Source organism: Chiloscyllium plagiosum, unplaced genomic scaffold (assembly GCF_037043375.1).
Source record: "Chiloscyllium plagiosum isolate Xiang-an unplaced genomic scaffold, Cpla_swu_hap1 HiC_scaffold_39, whole genome shotgun sequence".
NCBI lineage: Eukaryota > Metazoa > Chordata > Chondrichthyes > Orectolobiformes > Hemiscylliidae > Chiloscyllium > Chiloscyllium plagiosum.
In genome coordinates this window covers 34,135,071-34,149,655 of record NW_028270177.1, presented here as the reverse complement: position 1 = coordinate 34,149,655, position 14,585 = coordinate 34,135,071, and the positions used below count along the sequence as shown (strand labels likewise).

The 14,585-nt window shown below is 42.4% G+C and overlaps 1 protein-coding gene across 2 annotated transcripts in view; it reads right to left on the bottom strand.

The window, feature by feature from the left end:
* adamtsl3 (ADAMTS like 3) overlaps nt 1-14,585 on the bottom strand; it is a 669,182-nt gene that overhangs the window by 50,220 nt on the left and 604,377 nt on the right. For both annotated transcript variants that reach the window (XM_043677600.2, XM_043677602.2), the window contains one exon: nt 2,615-2,742. In XM_043677600.2, the coding sequence (XP_043533535.2) occupies nt 2,615-2,742 (128 nt within the window). The remainder of the gene's footprint in view (nt 1-2,614; nt 2,743-14,585) is intronic.

Sequence of the window (14,585 nt, the reverse complement as noted above, 5' to 3'; positions counted from 1 at the left end):
TCCCTTGGTCAAGAAAGGGAGTAGAGACAGCCCTGGTAAATATAGATCAGTGAGCCTTACTTCAGTTGTGGGTAAAGTGTTAGAAAAGGTTATAAGAGATGGGATTTATAATCATCTAGAAAGGAATAAGTTGATCAGGAATAGTCAACATGGTTTTGTGAAGGGTAGGTTGTGCCTCACAAACCTTATTGAGTTCTTTGAGAAAGTGATCAAACAGGTCAATGAGGGTAAGGTGGTTGGTGATGTGTATATGGATTTCAGCAAGACATTTGATAAGGTTCCCCATGGTAGGCTATTGCACAAAATAAGGAGGCATGTGATTGAGAGTGATTTAGTGGTTTGGCTAGCTGAAAGACGGCAGAGGGTGGTGGTTGATGAGAAATGTTCATCCTGGAGCTCAGTTACCAGTGGAGTACTGCAAGGATCTGTTTTGGTCCACTGCTATTTGTCATTTGTATAAATGACCTGGATGAGGGTATAGAAGGATGAATTAGTACATTTGCGAATATCATGCCGGTCGGTGGAGTTGTGGATTGTGCTGAAGAATGTTGCAGGTTACAAAGTGACATAGATAAACTGCAGAGCTGGGCTGAGAGGTGGCAAATGGAGTTTAATGCAGAAATGTGTGAGGTGATTCACATTGGAAGGAGTAACAGGAATGCAGAGTTGATTAGATTCTAGATTAGATTCCCTACAGTGTGGAAAAAGGCCCTTCGGCCCAACAAGTCCACACCGACCCTCCGAAGAGTAACCCACCCAGACCCATTTCCCTCTGACTAATGCACCTAGCACTATGGGCAACTTAGCATGGCCAATCCACCTGACCTGCACGTCTTTGGACTGTGGGAGGAAACCCACGCAGACATGGAGAGAATGTGCAAACTCCACACAGACAGTCTGCCCGAGGCTGGAATTGAACCTGGGACCCTGCTGCTGTGAGGCAGTAGTGCTAACCACTGAGCCACTGTGCCGTCCCAGTGTACTGGGCTTATGGTAAGATTCTTACGAGTGTAGATGAGCAGAGAGATCTCGGTGTCCATCCCTGAAAGTTGCCATCCAGGTTGATTGGGTTGTTAAGGAGGCATATGGTGCGTTAGCTTTTACTAGTAGACGGATTGCGTTTCAGAACCTTTAGGTCATGCTGCAGCTGTACAAAACTCTGGCGTGGCCACACTTGGAGCCTTGCATAAGTTCTTGTCACCACATTATAGGAAGCATGTGGAAGCTTTGGAAAGGGTGCAGAGGAGATTTACAAGGATGTTGCCTAGTATGGAGGGAAGGTCTTATGAGGAAAGGCTGAGGGACTTGAGGCTGATTTCATTACAGAGAAGGTTGAGAGGTGACTTAATTGAGACATATAAGATAATCAGAGGGTTAGATATGGTGAACAGTGAGAGCCTTCTTCCTCGGATTGTGATGGCTAGCACGAGGGGACATAGCCTTAAATTGAGGGGTGATAGATATAGGACAGATGTCAGAGGTAGTTTCTTTACTCATAGAGTATTAGGGCCGTGGAATGCACTGCCTGCAACAGTGGCTCGGTGGTTAGCACTGCTGCCTCACAGCGCCAAGGACCCAGGTTCTATTCCAGTCTTGGGCGACTATGTGTGCGGAGTTTGCACATTCTCCCCGTGTCTGCGTGGGTTTTCTCAGAGTGCTCCGGTTTCCTCCCACAGTCCAAAGATGTGCAGGTCAGGTGAATTGGCCATGCTAAATTGCCCACAGTGTTAGGTACATTAGTCAGAGGGAAGTGGGTCTGGGTGAGTTGCTCTTCTGAAGGTTGGTCTGGACTTGTTGGGCCGAAGGGCCTGTTTCCACACTGTAGGGAATCTAATCTAATCTAATCTAGCAGACTCGCTAACTTTAAATGCATTTCAATGGTCACTGGATAGGCATATGGACGAGAATAGAATAGTGTAGGTTAGATGGGCTTCAGATTGGTTTCACAGGCCGGTGCAGCATCGAGGGCCTGTACGGCGCTGTAATGTTCTATGTTCAAATGTAGGCAGGATTGTCATTGACTTTCACATTGGGAACCCAGCTTCAGCATCAAATTTAACCCTTTGCTCCATCTTTGGCTACAAGTTGTTTTTAAAAGAATTGTTCATGGCATGTGGATGTCGCTCGTGAGGCCAACATTTATTGCCCATCCTTAAATATCCTTTGAGCAGGTGGTGATGAGTTGCCTTTCTGGGGAGCGGATACACCCACAGTGCTGTGAGGAATGGAGTTCTGGATCAATGTCAGAAACTTGCCTCCCTCTTGTCAAAACCTTCCTTTTAAATACAGATAGTGATTCCTTTCCCAACATTCCTTTTGTCTTGAAAGAACTTGGGAGATGTTCCATTCACAATTTACAAAACTAAAATACATTGAATAAGTCAGAAAAAGTAACATGTTTTTACTAGATAAGTGATTTTTGTTTATGTCTGTACTAGTTTAAAAAAAATCACAATTTCACTATCGCACACAGAAACAAATGAAAGTAACTACTCGTCTGATTAAGTCACTGTAATATTAGCATATGCAAATTTTGTTTTGATTACTAAAAACATATTATAGAATTTCTAATTCTGTAACATTATTTTTAGATTGAATTTCAAATCACACCTACCTGAATACAGTAGTAACGAGGTTTCAGTATCTGTTCCAAGTTCACTGCTCACTGTACATCCATAAAGGCCAGCATCCTGGCTTGTGACATTCTGGATCTGAAGTCTTGCAGGATCAAGCAGTAACGTCCTGTAAGATCATAAATGTAAGTCCAAATGATGGGGACCATTCAAGTTATTTGGCATATCCTACAAAGTTTGACATAACAGACACACAAAAAAAATCAAATAATCTCCTTGCCCCACAGATTGTGACACATCTCACACACCTTTCTGTGACGCTCAGAATTGCACCACTTTCGCTATCATTCAGAAAAGCTAGCGAGTCTGTCAACAGAATTACCCAGTCACTGCCTCAAACCATTTAACCAAACTAGCACACACTTCCAAATAAATGTCCAAAAACCCTTCCTCACACCTATGTCACATATCCTGACAGATGAACTTTGAAACGCTTTGTTTCACAGCATCTATCTGCCTCTCAATCGAGTTTTTGCCTTCACAATCCAAGGCAGTTCTCAATCCCTGGTCTTAATCAATCTTCCCTGTTCCTTGACGGATCCAGAATTTGTTTTCAGCATTGTTATTTCTGTCACTCTGTGGCTGAGTTGCAGTCTAACTTGAAGAATTTCACCTAAGTCTGCATTACCTTTTGCAACACATATTCCACACAATTTCTCTTATTAATTCAAGTCTAAGTACGTAAACATAAATTGGGCTGAAGATTTGAACTCATCTGGTCCATTAATACCCTTCAGGGAAGGAAACTGCTACCCTTACCTAATCTGGCCTACATGTGATTCTGTTTGCCTACATAGCAATCTGGTTGACACTTAACTGCCCTCGGAGCAAGTTGGGATGGGTAATAAATATGACCTGCCCAGTGAGGCTCACATCCTCTGAATTAATTTTAAAAAACTTTTCCTGACCTTTTCGAATAATTGAACTTACTGGTGCTAGTTTTCAGCCTTGTTGCGATGCATGTTTAGACATGACAATTTTAAAACTGTTTTCAAAATTTTAAATAGTAACTGAATATATTTGTGATGTCGGTGTATGATTAACAACTGTGAAGAGATCTACAAAAACAAAACAAATATAGAGCTATGTGAGGTAACACACAATCTGCATAAATAATGGATTTTAGTTATATTCCTGGTATGAACCTGAAAAGAAAACGCGAGTGAACTTTCATTTATGGAAGCATCTGAATGGGGTGTGTCCTTATAAGGATGTGAGACTGCCCTCCATATGCTGATAATGCCTGAAAAAAATTGGATTTTTTCTATGCTGTGCTTGCATAGCTCCACTCCCTCAAGTTAGAGAGAGTCAGTTTAGGACAGAGACTAACAGAGAAGAAACACATGGTGAAAATAAAATCAGAATAAGACCGGAGAAGAACAGGCAGTGACAGAAGCCTCTGAAAACAGAATCAGGGGAAAAGAAAACAAGAAAAAAAGGAATGTTTAATGAACAGGACTTGCAGAGTGTGGACAAACTGGTGAGGGAATTGCAAAACAGGGAAAGGTGGGGGGGGGGAGAGAGAGTGTGAGAGTGAGAGTAAACAATCAGTGAAGGATCAATAAGTGTTAGGAAATTAATAACCCTGGGAGATTAAAGCAAAAGTTGAGAGAACAGAACCAAACCACAAATAAAATACATCACAGATTGGATGAAATTTTCATTACCAAGAGAAGTCAGGATGGGGAAAAATTGTGGCTGTAAGAGCTGCTCCTTTTTTGAGGTATTCTAGGTGTTGGAGGCGATTTCCTTGAATTCCAGGTGCAGGATTTACTGTTTTATATCTAAGCTGTTGCGTTGTTTTGGAACTTTGGGGGTAAGAAGATCACAACAGTTACACTTTTAAAGGAGGAAGACAGACAAAAGGCAGTGTCCACATGGTCAGTGAGGGAGAGAAAGAAACCTACACTGCTAACTGACACAGCTGTGAATCTACACAGTTACTGCCTTTGCTGTTTGAGTTCATTTCCCTCTGGACATCGGAGTGCTTCTAGGAAATATTAAGCAAAATTCACAGTTGACCTTGGAGAAACCAGTGTGGGCGATGCACAGCACAGGAACAGATAAGTGCATAATTTTTAACGTGTAACCTTGCCGTAAGTCTACAGTAGTGCATAGAATGGATTCTTTCTTTATTATATGTTTTATTGAGATCGGTCTCTTGATTAATCTTTTTAAAATATAAACCATAAGTACTAAGTTACCCTGGAGCACTGCTTTTTTAGAGCTGCATATAGTGAAGGAGTAAAGATGGCCTTTAGTGGAGTGATATGCTCTTCTTGTCGGATGTGGGAGTTTAGGGAGAGTTCCATGTTACTGATAATTATGTCTGCAGGAAATGCCTTTGGTTGCGAATCCTATCAGATCGCATGGATCAGTTGGAGCGGCGGTTTGAGGTAATAAGGAATTTACAAGAGCTGGGGTGTGATAGATGGCAGTTATAGCAAGGGAGAAAAGCTTCAGATACAGTCACATAGATGAGTTAACTCCAGGAAAGGTAGGAGGGGTAGGCAGATAACATAGGAGTCTTCTGTGGCGATCCCCATTTCAAACAAGTATGCTGTTTTGGAAAATGTAGGGGGTGAAAGACTCTCAGGGAATGTAGCATGAACAACCAAGTTTCTGGTATTGAGACCAACTCTAACGTAATGAGGGGTACGTTGGGTTCCAAGTAATTGATTGTGACAGGGGACTCTCTAGCAGAAGCACAGACACACGTTTCTGCAACTAGCAGCGAAAAATCAGAAGGGTGTGTTGCCTCTCTGGTGCCAGGATCAAGGATGTTTCAGAGACTGTGCAGAATGTTTTCAAAGGGGAGAGGGACCAGCAATAGATTGTTGTACACATTGGAACCAACGACAAAGGAAGGGAAAAGGATGAGATTTTTAAGGGAGAACATAGCAAATTAGGCAGCAAATTAGAAAGCAGGTCCTCGAGAGTAGTAATAATACCTGGATTATTCCCAGTGCTATGAGCTAGTGAGGGTAGGAGTAGGAGGATAGAACAGAAGAATGCGTGACTCAGGAACTGGTGTATGGGAGAAGGATTCACATTTTTGGATCAATGGAATCTCTTCTGGCATAGAAGTGACCTGTACAAGAAGGATGGATTGCACCTGAATCGGAAGGGGATAAATATACTGGCAGGGAAATTTGCTAGATTTGCTCAGGAGATTTAAACTAATAAGGTGGAGGTGTGGGACCCAGGGAAATAGTGAGGAAAGAGATCAACCTGATACTGGTACAGTTGGGAAAAGGAGCGAGTCAAACAGTCAGGGCAGGCAGGAACAAAACAGAGAACAAGGTAGGATAGATAAATTAAACTGCATTTACTTCAATGCAAGAGGCCTAACAAGGAAGGCAGATACACTCAGGGTGTGGTTAGGGCCATGGGTCTGAGATATCATAACAATTACAGAAACGTGGCTCAGAGACGGACGGGACTGGCAGCTTAATATTTCAGGATAGAAATACTATAGGAAGGATAGAAAGGGAGGCAAGAGAGGAGTGGAATGGCATTTTTGATAAGGGATAGCGTTACAGCCTCACTTAGGGAGGATTAGATTAGATTACATTACATTACAGTGTGGAAACAGGCCCTTCGGCCCAACAAATCCACACCGACCCGCCGAAGCGCAACCCACCCATACCCCTACATTTACCCCTTACCTAACATTACGGGCAATTTAGCATGGCCAATTCACCTGACCTGCACATCTTTGGACTGTGGGAGGAAACCCATGCAGACACGGGGAGAACGTGAAAACTCCACACAGTCAGTCGCCTGAGTCGGGAATACATGGGATATTCCTGGGAATACATACATACATATATGGGAATATTTGGGTTGAACTGAGAAATAAGAAAGGGATGATCACCTTATTGGGATTGTATTATAGACTCCCGAATAGCCAGCAAGAAATTGAGAAACAAATGTGTAAGGAGATTTCAATTATCTATTTGTATCATCGATAGTCACAGGTGAGGTGCTGGAAGACTGGAGGTTGGCTAACGTGGTGCCACTGTTTAAGAAGGGTGGTAAGGACAAGCCAGGGAAGTATAGACCAGTGAGCTTGACGTCGGTGGTGGGCATGTTGTTGGAGGGAATCCTGAGGGACAGGATGTACATGTATTTGGAAAGGCAAGGACTGATTTGGGATAGTCAACATGGCTTTGTGCATGGGAAATCATGTCTCTCAAACTTGATTGCATTTTTTGAAGAAGTAACAAAGAGGATTGATGAGGGCAGAGCGGTAGATTTGATCTATATGGACTTCATTAAGGCGTTCAACAAGGTTCCCCATGGGAGACTGATTAGCATGGTTAGATCTCATGGAATAGAGGGAGAACTAGCCATTTAGATACAGAACTGGCTCAAAGGTAGAAGACAGAGGGTGGTGGTGGAGGGTTATTTTTCAGACTGGAGGCCTGTGACCAGTGGAGTGCCACAAGGATCGGTGCTGGGTCCTCTACCTTTTGTCATTTACATAAATGATTTGGATGCGAACATAAGAGGTACAGTTAGTAAGTTTGCAGATGATACCAAAATTGGAGGTGTAGTGGACAGCGAAGAGGGTTACCTCAGATTAGAACAGGATCTTGACCAAATGGGCTGAGAAGTGGCAGGTGGAGTTTAGTTCAGATAAATGTGAGGAGCTGCATTTTGGGAAAGCAAATCTTTGCAGAACTTATACACTTAATGGTAAGGTCCTAGGGAGTGTTCCTGAACAAAGAGACCTTGGGAATGCAGGTTCATAGCTCCTCGCAAGTGGAGTTGCAGGTAGATGGGATAGTGAAGGCGTTTGGAATGCTTTCTTTTATTGGTCAGAGTATTGAGTGCAGGAGTTGGGATCATGTTGTAGCTGTACAGGACATTTGTTAGGCCACTATTGGAATATTGCGTGCAATTCTGGTCTCCTTCCCATCGGAAAGATGTTGTAAAACTTGAAAGGGTTCAGAAAAGATTTACAAGAATGTTGCCAGAGTTGGAGGTTTTGAGCTACAGCGAGAGGCTGAACAGGCTGGGGCTGTTTTCCCTGGAGCGTCGGAGGCTGAGGGGTGACCTTATAGGGGTTTAGAAAATTATGAGGAGCATGGATAGGGTAAATAGACAAAGTCTTTTCCCTGGGTTGGGGAGTTCAGGACTAGAGGGCATAGGTTTAGGGTGAGAGGGGAAAGATATAAAAGAGACCTAAGGGGCAACCTTTTCACGCAGAGGGTGGTACTTGTATGGAATGAACTGCCAGAGGATGTGGTGGAGGCTGGTACAATTGCAACATTTAACAGGCATTTGGAGGGTATATGAATAGGAAGGGTTTGCCGGAATATGGGCTGGGTGCTTGCAGGTGGGACTAGATTGGGTTGGGATATCTGGTCGGCATGGACAGGTTGGACGGAAGGGTCTGTCTCCATGTTGTACATCTCTATGACTCTATCTATAAGAATAGATAAGGTGGTTGTGGTAGGGGATTTTAACTTTCCAAACATAGAATGGGACTGCCATAGTGTTAAGGGTTTAGATGGAGAGAAATTTGTTAAATGGGTACAAGAAAATTTTCTGATTCAATATGTGGATGAACCTACTAGAGAAGAAGCAAAAATTGACCTACTCTTGGGAAATAAGGGAGGGCAGGTGACTGAGGTGTCTGTGGGGGAGTACTTCGAGGCCAGTGATATAATTCTATTAGTTTTAAAATAGTGATGGAAAAGGATAGACCGGATCGAAAAACTGAAGTTCTAAATTGGAAGGAGGCTAATTTTGATGGTATTAGGCAAGAACTTTAAAAGCTGATTGGGGATAGATGTTCACAGGTAAAGGAACAGCTAGAAAATAGGAAGCCTTCAGAAATGAAATAACCAGAGTCCAGAGACAATATATCCCTGTTAGGGTGAAAGGAAAGGCTGGTAGGTGTAGGAAATGCTGGATGACTAGAGAAATTGAGGTTTTGATTAAGAAAAAGAAGGAAGTATATGTCACGTGAGATTGAATGAATCCTAAGAGGAGTATAAAGGCAGTAGGAGTAATACTTAAGAGTGAAATCAGGATGCCAAAAAGGGGACATGAGATAGCTTCTTCACATTGGGTTAAGGAGAATCCAAAGAGATGTTATAAACACATTAAGGACAAAAGGGAACCAGGGAGAGAATATGGCCCTTCAAAGATCAGCAAGGCAGCCTATGTGTTGAGCCGCAGGAAGTGGGAAAGATACGAAATGAGTATTTTGCATCAATGTTTACTGTGGAGAAGGACATGGAAGATATAGAATATGGGGAAATATTTGGTGACATCTTTAAAAATGTCCGTATTACAGAAGAGGAGGTGCTAGATGTCTTGAAACACATAAAAGTGGATAAATCCCCAGGACCTGATCAAGTGTTCCCTAGAACTCTGAGAAGGGAAGTTAATTGCTGGGCCTCTTGCTGAGATATTTGCTTCATCGATATTTACAGGTGAGGTGCCGGAAGACGGCAGGTTGGCCAATGTGCTGCTGCTATTTAAGAAAGGTGGTAAGGAAAAGGAGCTATAAATGGGTGAGCCTGATGCCAGTGGTGGACAAGTTGTTGGAGGAAATCCTGAAGGATAGGATTTATACATATTTGGAAAGGCAAGGACTGATTAGGGATAGTCAGTATGGCTTTGTGCATTAGAAATCACGGCTCATAAACATGATTGAGTTTTTTGAAGAAGTAACAAAGAGGATTGATGAGGGCAGAGCAGTGGATGTGATCTATGTGGACTTCTGTAAGGCATTTGACAAGGTTCCTCTTGGTAGACTGGTTAGCAAGGTTAGATCTCATGGAATACTGGGAGAACTAGGCATTTGGATACAGAACTGGCTCAAAGGTAGAAAACAGAGGGTGGTGGTGGAGGGTTACTTTTCAGACTGGAGGCCTGAGACCAGTGTTGTGCCACAAGGATCGGTGCTGGGTCCGCTGCTTTTCATCATTTTTAATAAATGATTTGGATGTGAACATAGGAGATATAGTAGTAAGTTTGCAGATGGCACCAAAATTGAAGGTGTAGTCAACAGCAAAATAGGTTATCTCAGAGTACAACTGGATCTTGATCAGATGGCCAATGGACTGAGGAATGGCAGATGGAGTTTAATTTAGATAAATGCGAGGTGCTGCACTTTGGAAAAGCAAATCAGAGCAGGACTTATACACTTAATGTTAAAGTCTTGTGAGTGTTGCTGAACAAAGAGACCTTACAGTGCAGGTTCATAGTTCCTTGAAAGTAGAGCACAGGTGGATAGGATAGTGAAGGCGGCATTTGGCATGCTTTCCTTTATTGATCAGAGCATTGAATATAGGCATTGGTGGCCACTTTTGGAATATTGCATGCAATTCTGGTCTCTTTCCTTTGGTAAGAATGTTGTGAAACTTGAAAGGGTTCAGAAAAGATTTACAAGCATGTTGCCAGGGTTGGAGGATTTGAGCTATCGGAAGAGGCTGAATATGCTGAAACTGTTTTCTCTGGAGTATCAAAGGCTGAGGGGTTCTCTTATAGAGGTCTATAAAATCATGAGGGGCATGGATAGGATAAATAGACAAGGTCTTTTTCCAGAACTAGAGGGCATAGGTTTAGGGTGAGAGGGGAAAGATTTAAAAGGGACCTGAGGGGCAGCTTTTTCACACAGAGGATGGTCCGTGTATGGAATGAGCTGCCAGAGGAAATAGTAGAGGCTGGTACAATTACAACATTTAAAAGGCATCTGGATGGGTTTATGAATAGGAAGAGTTGAAAGGCATATGGGCCAAGTGCTGGCAGGTGGGACGAGATTGGGTTGGGATATCTGGTCAGCACGGATGAGTTGGACCGAAGGGTCTGTTTATATGCTTACATCTCTATGACGCTAAGTGGGATATATGGTTTCAGACACTATTCAATCATGGTGTGATTTAATTATTTATACATTTCATTGATTTACTTTCTGTATATATTTCAGGATTGAATTTTTTAAAATTTTCTTTGTGTGTAAAAAGAGATTAAACCATTTAAAATAACATGCATTGGCTTTGCAAACACACCATTAAAGAAACCCAACTTTATTTTCAGACATAATCAGACTCCACAATCAAGTGAATTTTTTGTGACTAAAAACATTTCAAGGGGAATCAACAACCATGGTGTTTAACTTGATTTTTCACAAAATAAACACACCTCTTATTGTTAAGAATCAAATATAAAGCTGCACTCTCAATGCTGTTTTGAAACTTCAATAAAGCCAAAAAAAAAATCCACATTGTTGAGTTTGGCACCTATTTGCTGGATCAGGCTCAATAATCATAACACAGATTAATATTTGCATAATACAGCCACAACTAGGTTTAGGAATACAAGAATAATAAGTCTGTCAAATCAGGTCACACAGAGAACAAAAATAAGTGCAGGCATTTTGTTAGAAGTAGAGACTTGACATTTTTATAATGCAGAATCATAGAGTCCCTACAGTACAGAAGCGGACCATTTGGCTCATCAAGTCTGTACCAACTATCCCATCCACGTAACCCTGCAAGTGTTTTTGTTTAAAACCATGGATAATCCACCTTGCCTACTTGTCCCTGGACACTACTGGGTTATTTTTACCATGGTAAATTCACTTAACCTGCACATCCTTGGACTGTGGGAGGAAACCAGAGCACCCAGAGGAAACCCACGCAGACACTGCAAACTCCCCACGGACTGTTGCCCAAGGCTGGAATCAAACCCGAGTCCATGGTGCAGTGAGGCAGCAATGGTAACCACTGTGGCACCATGTCATCTGCTTAACTTAATAACGTATAACTTAATATACAAAAATGTTAGATATTTCACAGAATGCTGGAGAAACACTGCTACAAAAGGGCAAGTTTTGCTGCATATTAATGTGAAATGTGCAGCATTAGCAGGATTTCAAAACTGCTTTACCTTAAATAGAAGTATCACATAGCTTGATGAAATGCCAGACTGTCAGATACGTATTTGGCTCCAGTTTGGAAGAGCAGCAATACTTGAACAGTGTGGAAGAGTAAGAGTGAGGGCATCTGTCCAGAGTTTTACATTTCACTTCCTTCTGACTTGCGAAAGCACAGCATCTCAAATTGATTCACTGAAGTCTTGACGTAAACACCGTCACTCTTTTATTAATTGCTATTAACATGAAAACTTGCACCACACAGGAGCCAGGCAATGTCCATTTTGAACAAAAAGAATCCAACAATCTCCACTTGAACCTCCGTGGAATTTCCATAGCTATCAACATTCCAATATTAATTCCCCATTATCAACATCCTGGGGTTACTGCTGACCACAAACTGAACTGGACCAATCATATAAATACTGTGGGTAAGAGAGAAGGTCAGAGGCTGGGAATCCTGATGTGAGTAGGTGGTGGGGGAAGAGTACAATTACAACATTTAAAAGGCATCTGGATGGGTTTGTGAATAGGAAGGGTTTAGAGGGATAACGGCCAAATGCTGGCAAATGGGACTAGATTAGATTTGGATGTCTAGTTGGCGTGGATGAATTGCACCAAAGGATCTGTTTCCATGCTGTACAGTTTTATGAGTAACTCACTTCCAGACATTCCCACCCCCCCCCCAGGCCTGTCCACCATCTGCAAGGCACAAGTGTGATGGAAAGCTCACCCCACTTTTCTGGATGAGTACAGCTCCAACAGTAGACAAGAAACTTGACACCATCCAGAATAAAATAGCCCATTTGATTGCAACTCAGTCCACCAATTTGAACATTCACTCCCTCACTGCTGAAAGACAGTGGCAGCAGATTTACTGTATAACAGCTCACCAACGCTCCTAGCAGCTCCTTCCTGAACTGTGGCCTCTATCACTTAAAATGGCAGCAGATGCACAGTAACAGCGTTTGCTGTATTTGTTTCTGCGACTGCATGGATTTCCGAAGTCTGTGAGTGGCAGAAGCAGCAGCTGTGCTTCGGCATGACACGGCACATGTGGAGATCCTCCTAGTGGTTACACTGCCATGAAGTGCTCCATTGGCAACAACACCAGCTGCAAGTTCCCCTCCAAACCACTCCTCAACATCCTGACTTGGAAATGCATCACTGTTCTTTCAGTAAAACTGGTGCAAATCCTGAAATTCTCTCTGTATTGGAATTGCAAGTTCCTACACTTCAAGGGATCCAGCACTTAAGGAGGTGCTCACTACCACATTCTTGAGGGCAACTGGGAATGAACAACAAATATTGGCTGAACCAGCCACTCCCACATCACACGGAAGCAGAAAATAAATTTTTTCCCAACAATCTCATAAAATAAAATGCACATAGTTTCTAATGGATACAAGTGGTATAGGTTTTCAAAAAGATCTATTGGGTCTCTTGGCTTTAAAAAAACTGAGAGATGTAGGTAAATTAAAGAACCAGAAATGGAACTTTTCCTTTTCTGGGATATTTTAAATCTCACTTGAGAATGTTGGTCCTTAGATTGCTGACAAAAATCCTCCTATTCGAACCAATACAAAATGCTGTTTTGGTTTTGTCTTATGCAATTTGTACTGCCCATTGTATTGAGCGGAAAGAAGTGATTCGCAGAAAAGTAACTGAGCAACAAAACTAATACTTCTGGTCCATCATTTTTCGAGGGTATCTTAACCCAATTACAGAATGGTAAAAATGACTAGTTGTTCCTGGGAATGTACTGAAATGCAAATAGTTGTTTATTAATTTCGTAAAATGTAAATGGTTCCGAATTAATTTAGCTTTAAACATCTCATTCAGGACAGTGAAGAAAAAAAACTAAAATACTAAATGTTAACAGCTGCAAAGATCAGTCAACAGCTGAGTCAACATAACATCCATGTCCCAAAAGTGTTTCAGTGAGAAGTAAGTAAACATTTTTTATTCACTCATGGAATGTGGGCATTGGTGGCAAGGTAAGCAATTGTTGTAGAGATCAAAGTGGTGCTGGAAAAGGTAAAGGTGCAGGTCAGGCAGCATCCGAGGAGCAGGAAAATCGACATTTCGGGCAAAAGCCTTCATGAAGAATGGAGGCATGGAGCCTCCAGGGTGGAGAGATAAATGGTGACAAGGTAAGCAATTGTTGTCTATTTCTAATTGGCCTTGAGAGTAGCTAAGAGTCAACCACATTCTTACAGATCAGGAGACACATATAGGCCAGGCTAAGTGAGAAGGGCAAATTTCCTTCCGTAAAGGACATTAGTAAACAGATAGACCTTACATGGTCAGCTTTCACAACTCTTTCTCCAATACATTATTGACATTATCGGTGCTGCTTCCCTTTCTTGTCTGGAACTGGAAAAATTTACCAATTTTGCTTCCAATTTTAAATCTGCTATCATCTTCACCTGGTCCATCTCTAACTCCTCTTGCTGTCTGTGTCCACCCCATTTTCTGCTCCTCTGCCCTCACCCCTTCTCTTCCCTGTCACAACAACAAAAGGGCCCCCTTGGTCCTCACTTTGCACAGCACCAACATCTGGATCATAAGCTGCAATTTCCACCATCTCCAGAGGGATGCCACCACCAGGCACATATTCCCCTCCCTTGTCAACCTTCTGCAAAGACTGTTGCCTCCTGGACATCCTGGTCTATGCTTCTTCCACTCCCAAAACCTCCCCACACTGCCATAGCACCTTCCCATCCAATCGCAGAAGGTGTAACCTGCTGGTTTGCCTTCTCCCTTCTCACAATCCAAGGTTCCAGAAACAACTTCCAAGACAAGCAGTAATTTACTTGCACTTCATTAAATCCAATCTATCGTATTCGCTGCTTACAATGTGGTCTCCACTGCACTGAGGAGACGAAAAACACACTTGGCTACTGCTTTGCAAAACGCCTACATTCTGTCCACAAATATAACCCGAGCTTCAAGCTGCCTGCCACTTCAACACACCACAGTGTTTCCACGCCAACATTTCTGTCTCAGGATTGCTGCAGTGTTCCAGTGAGCCTCAGCACAAATTTGAGGAATAA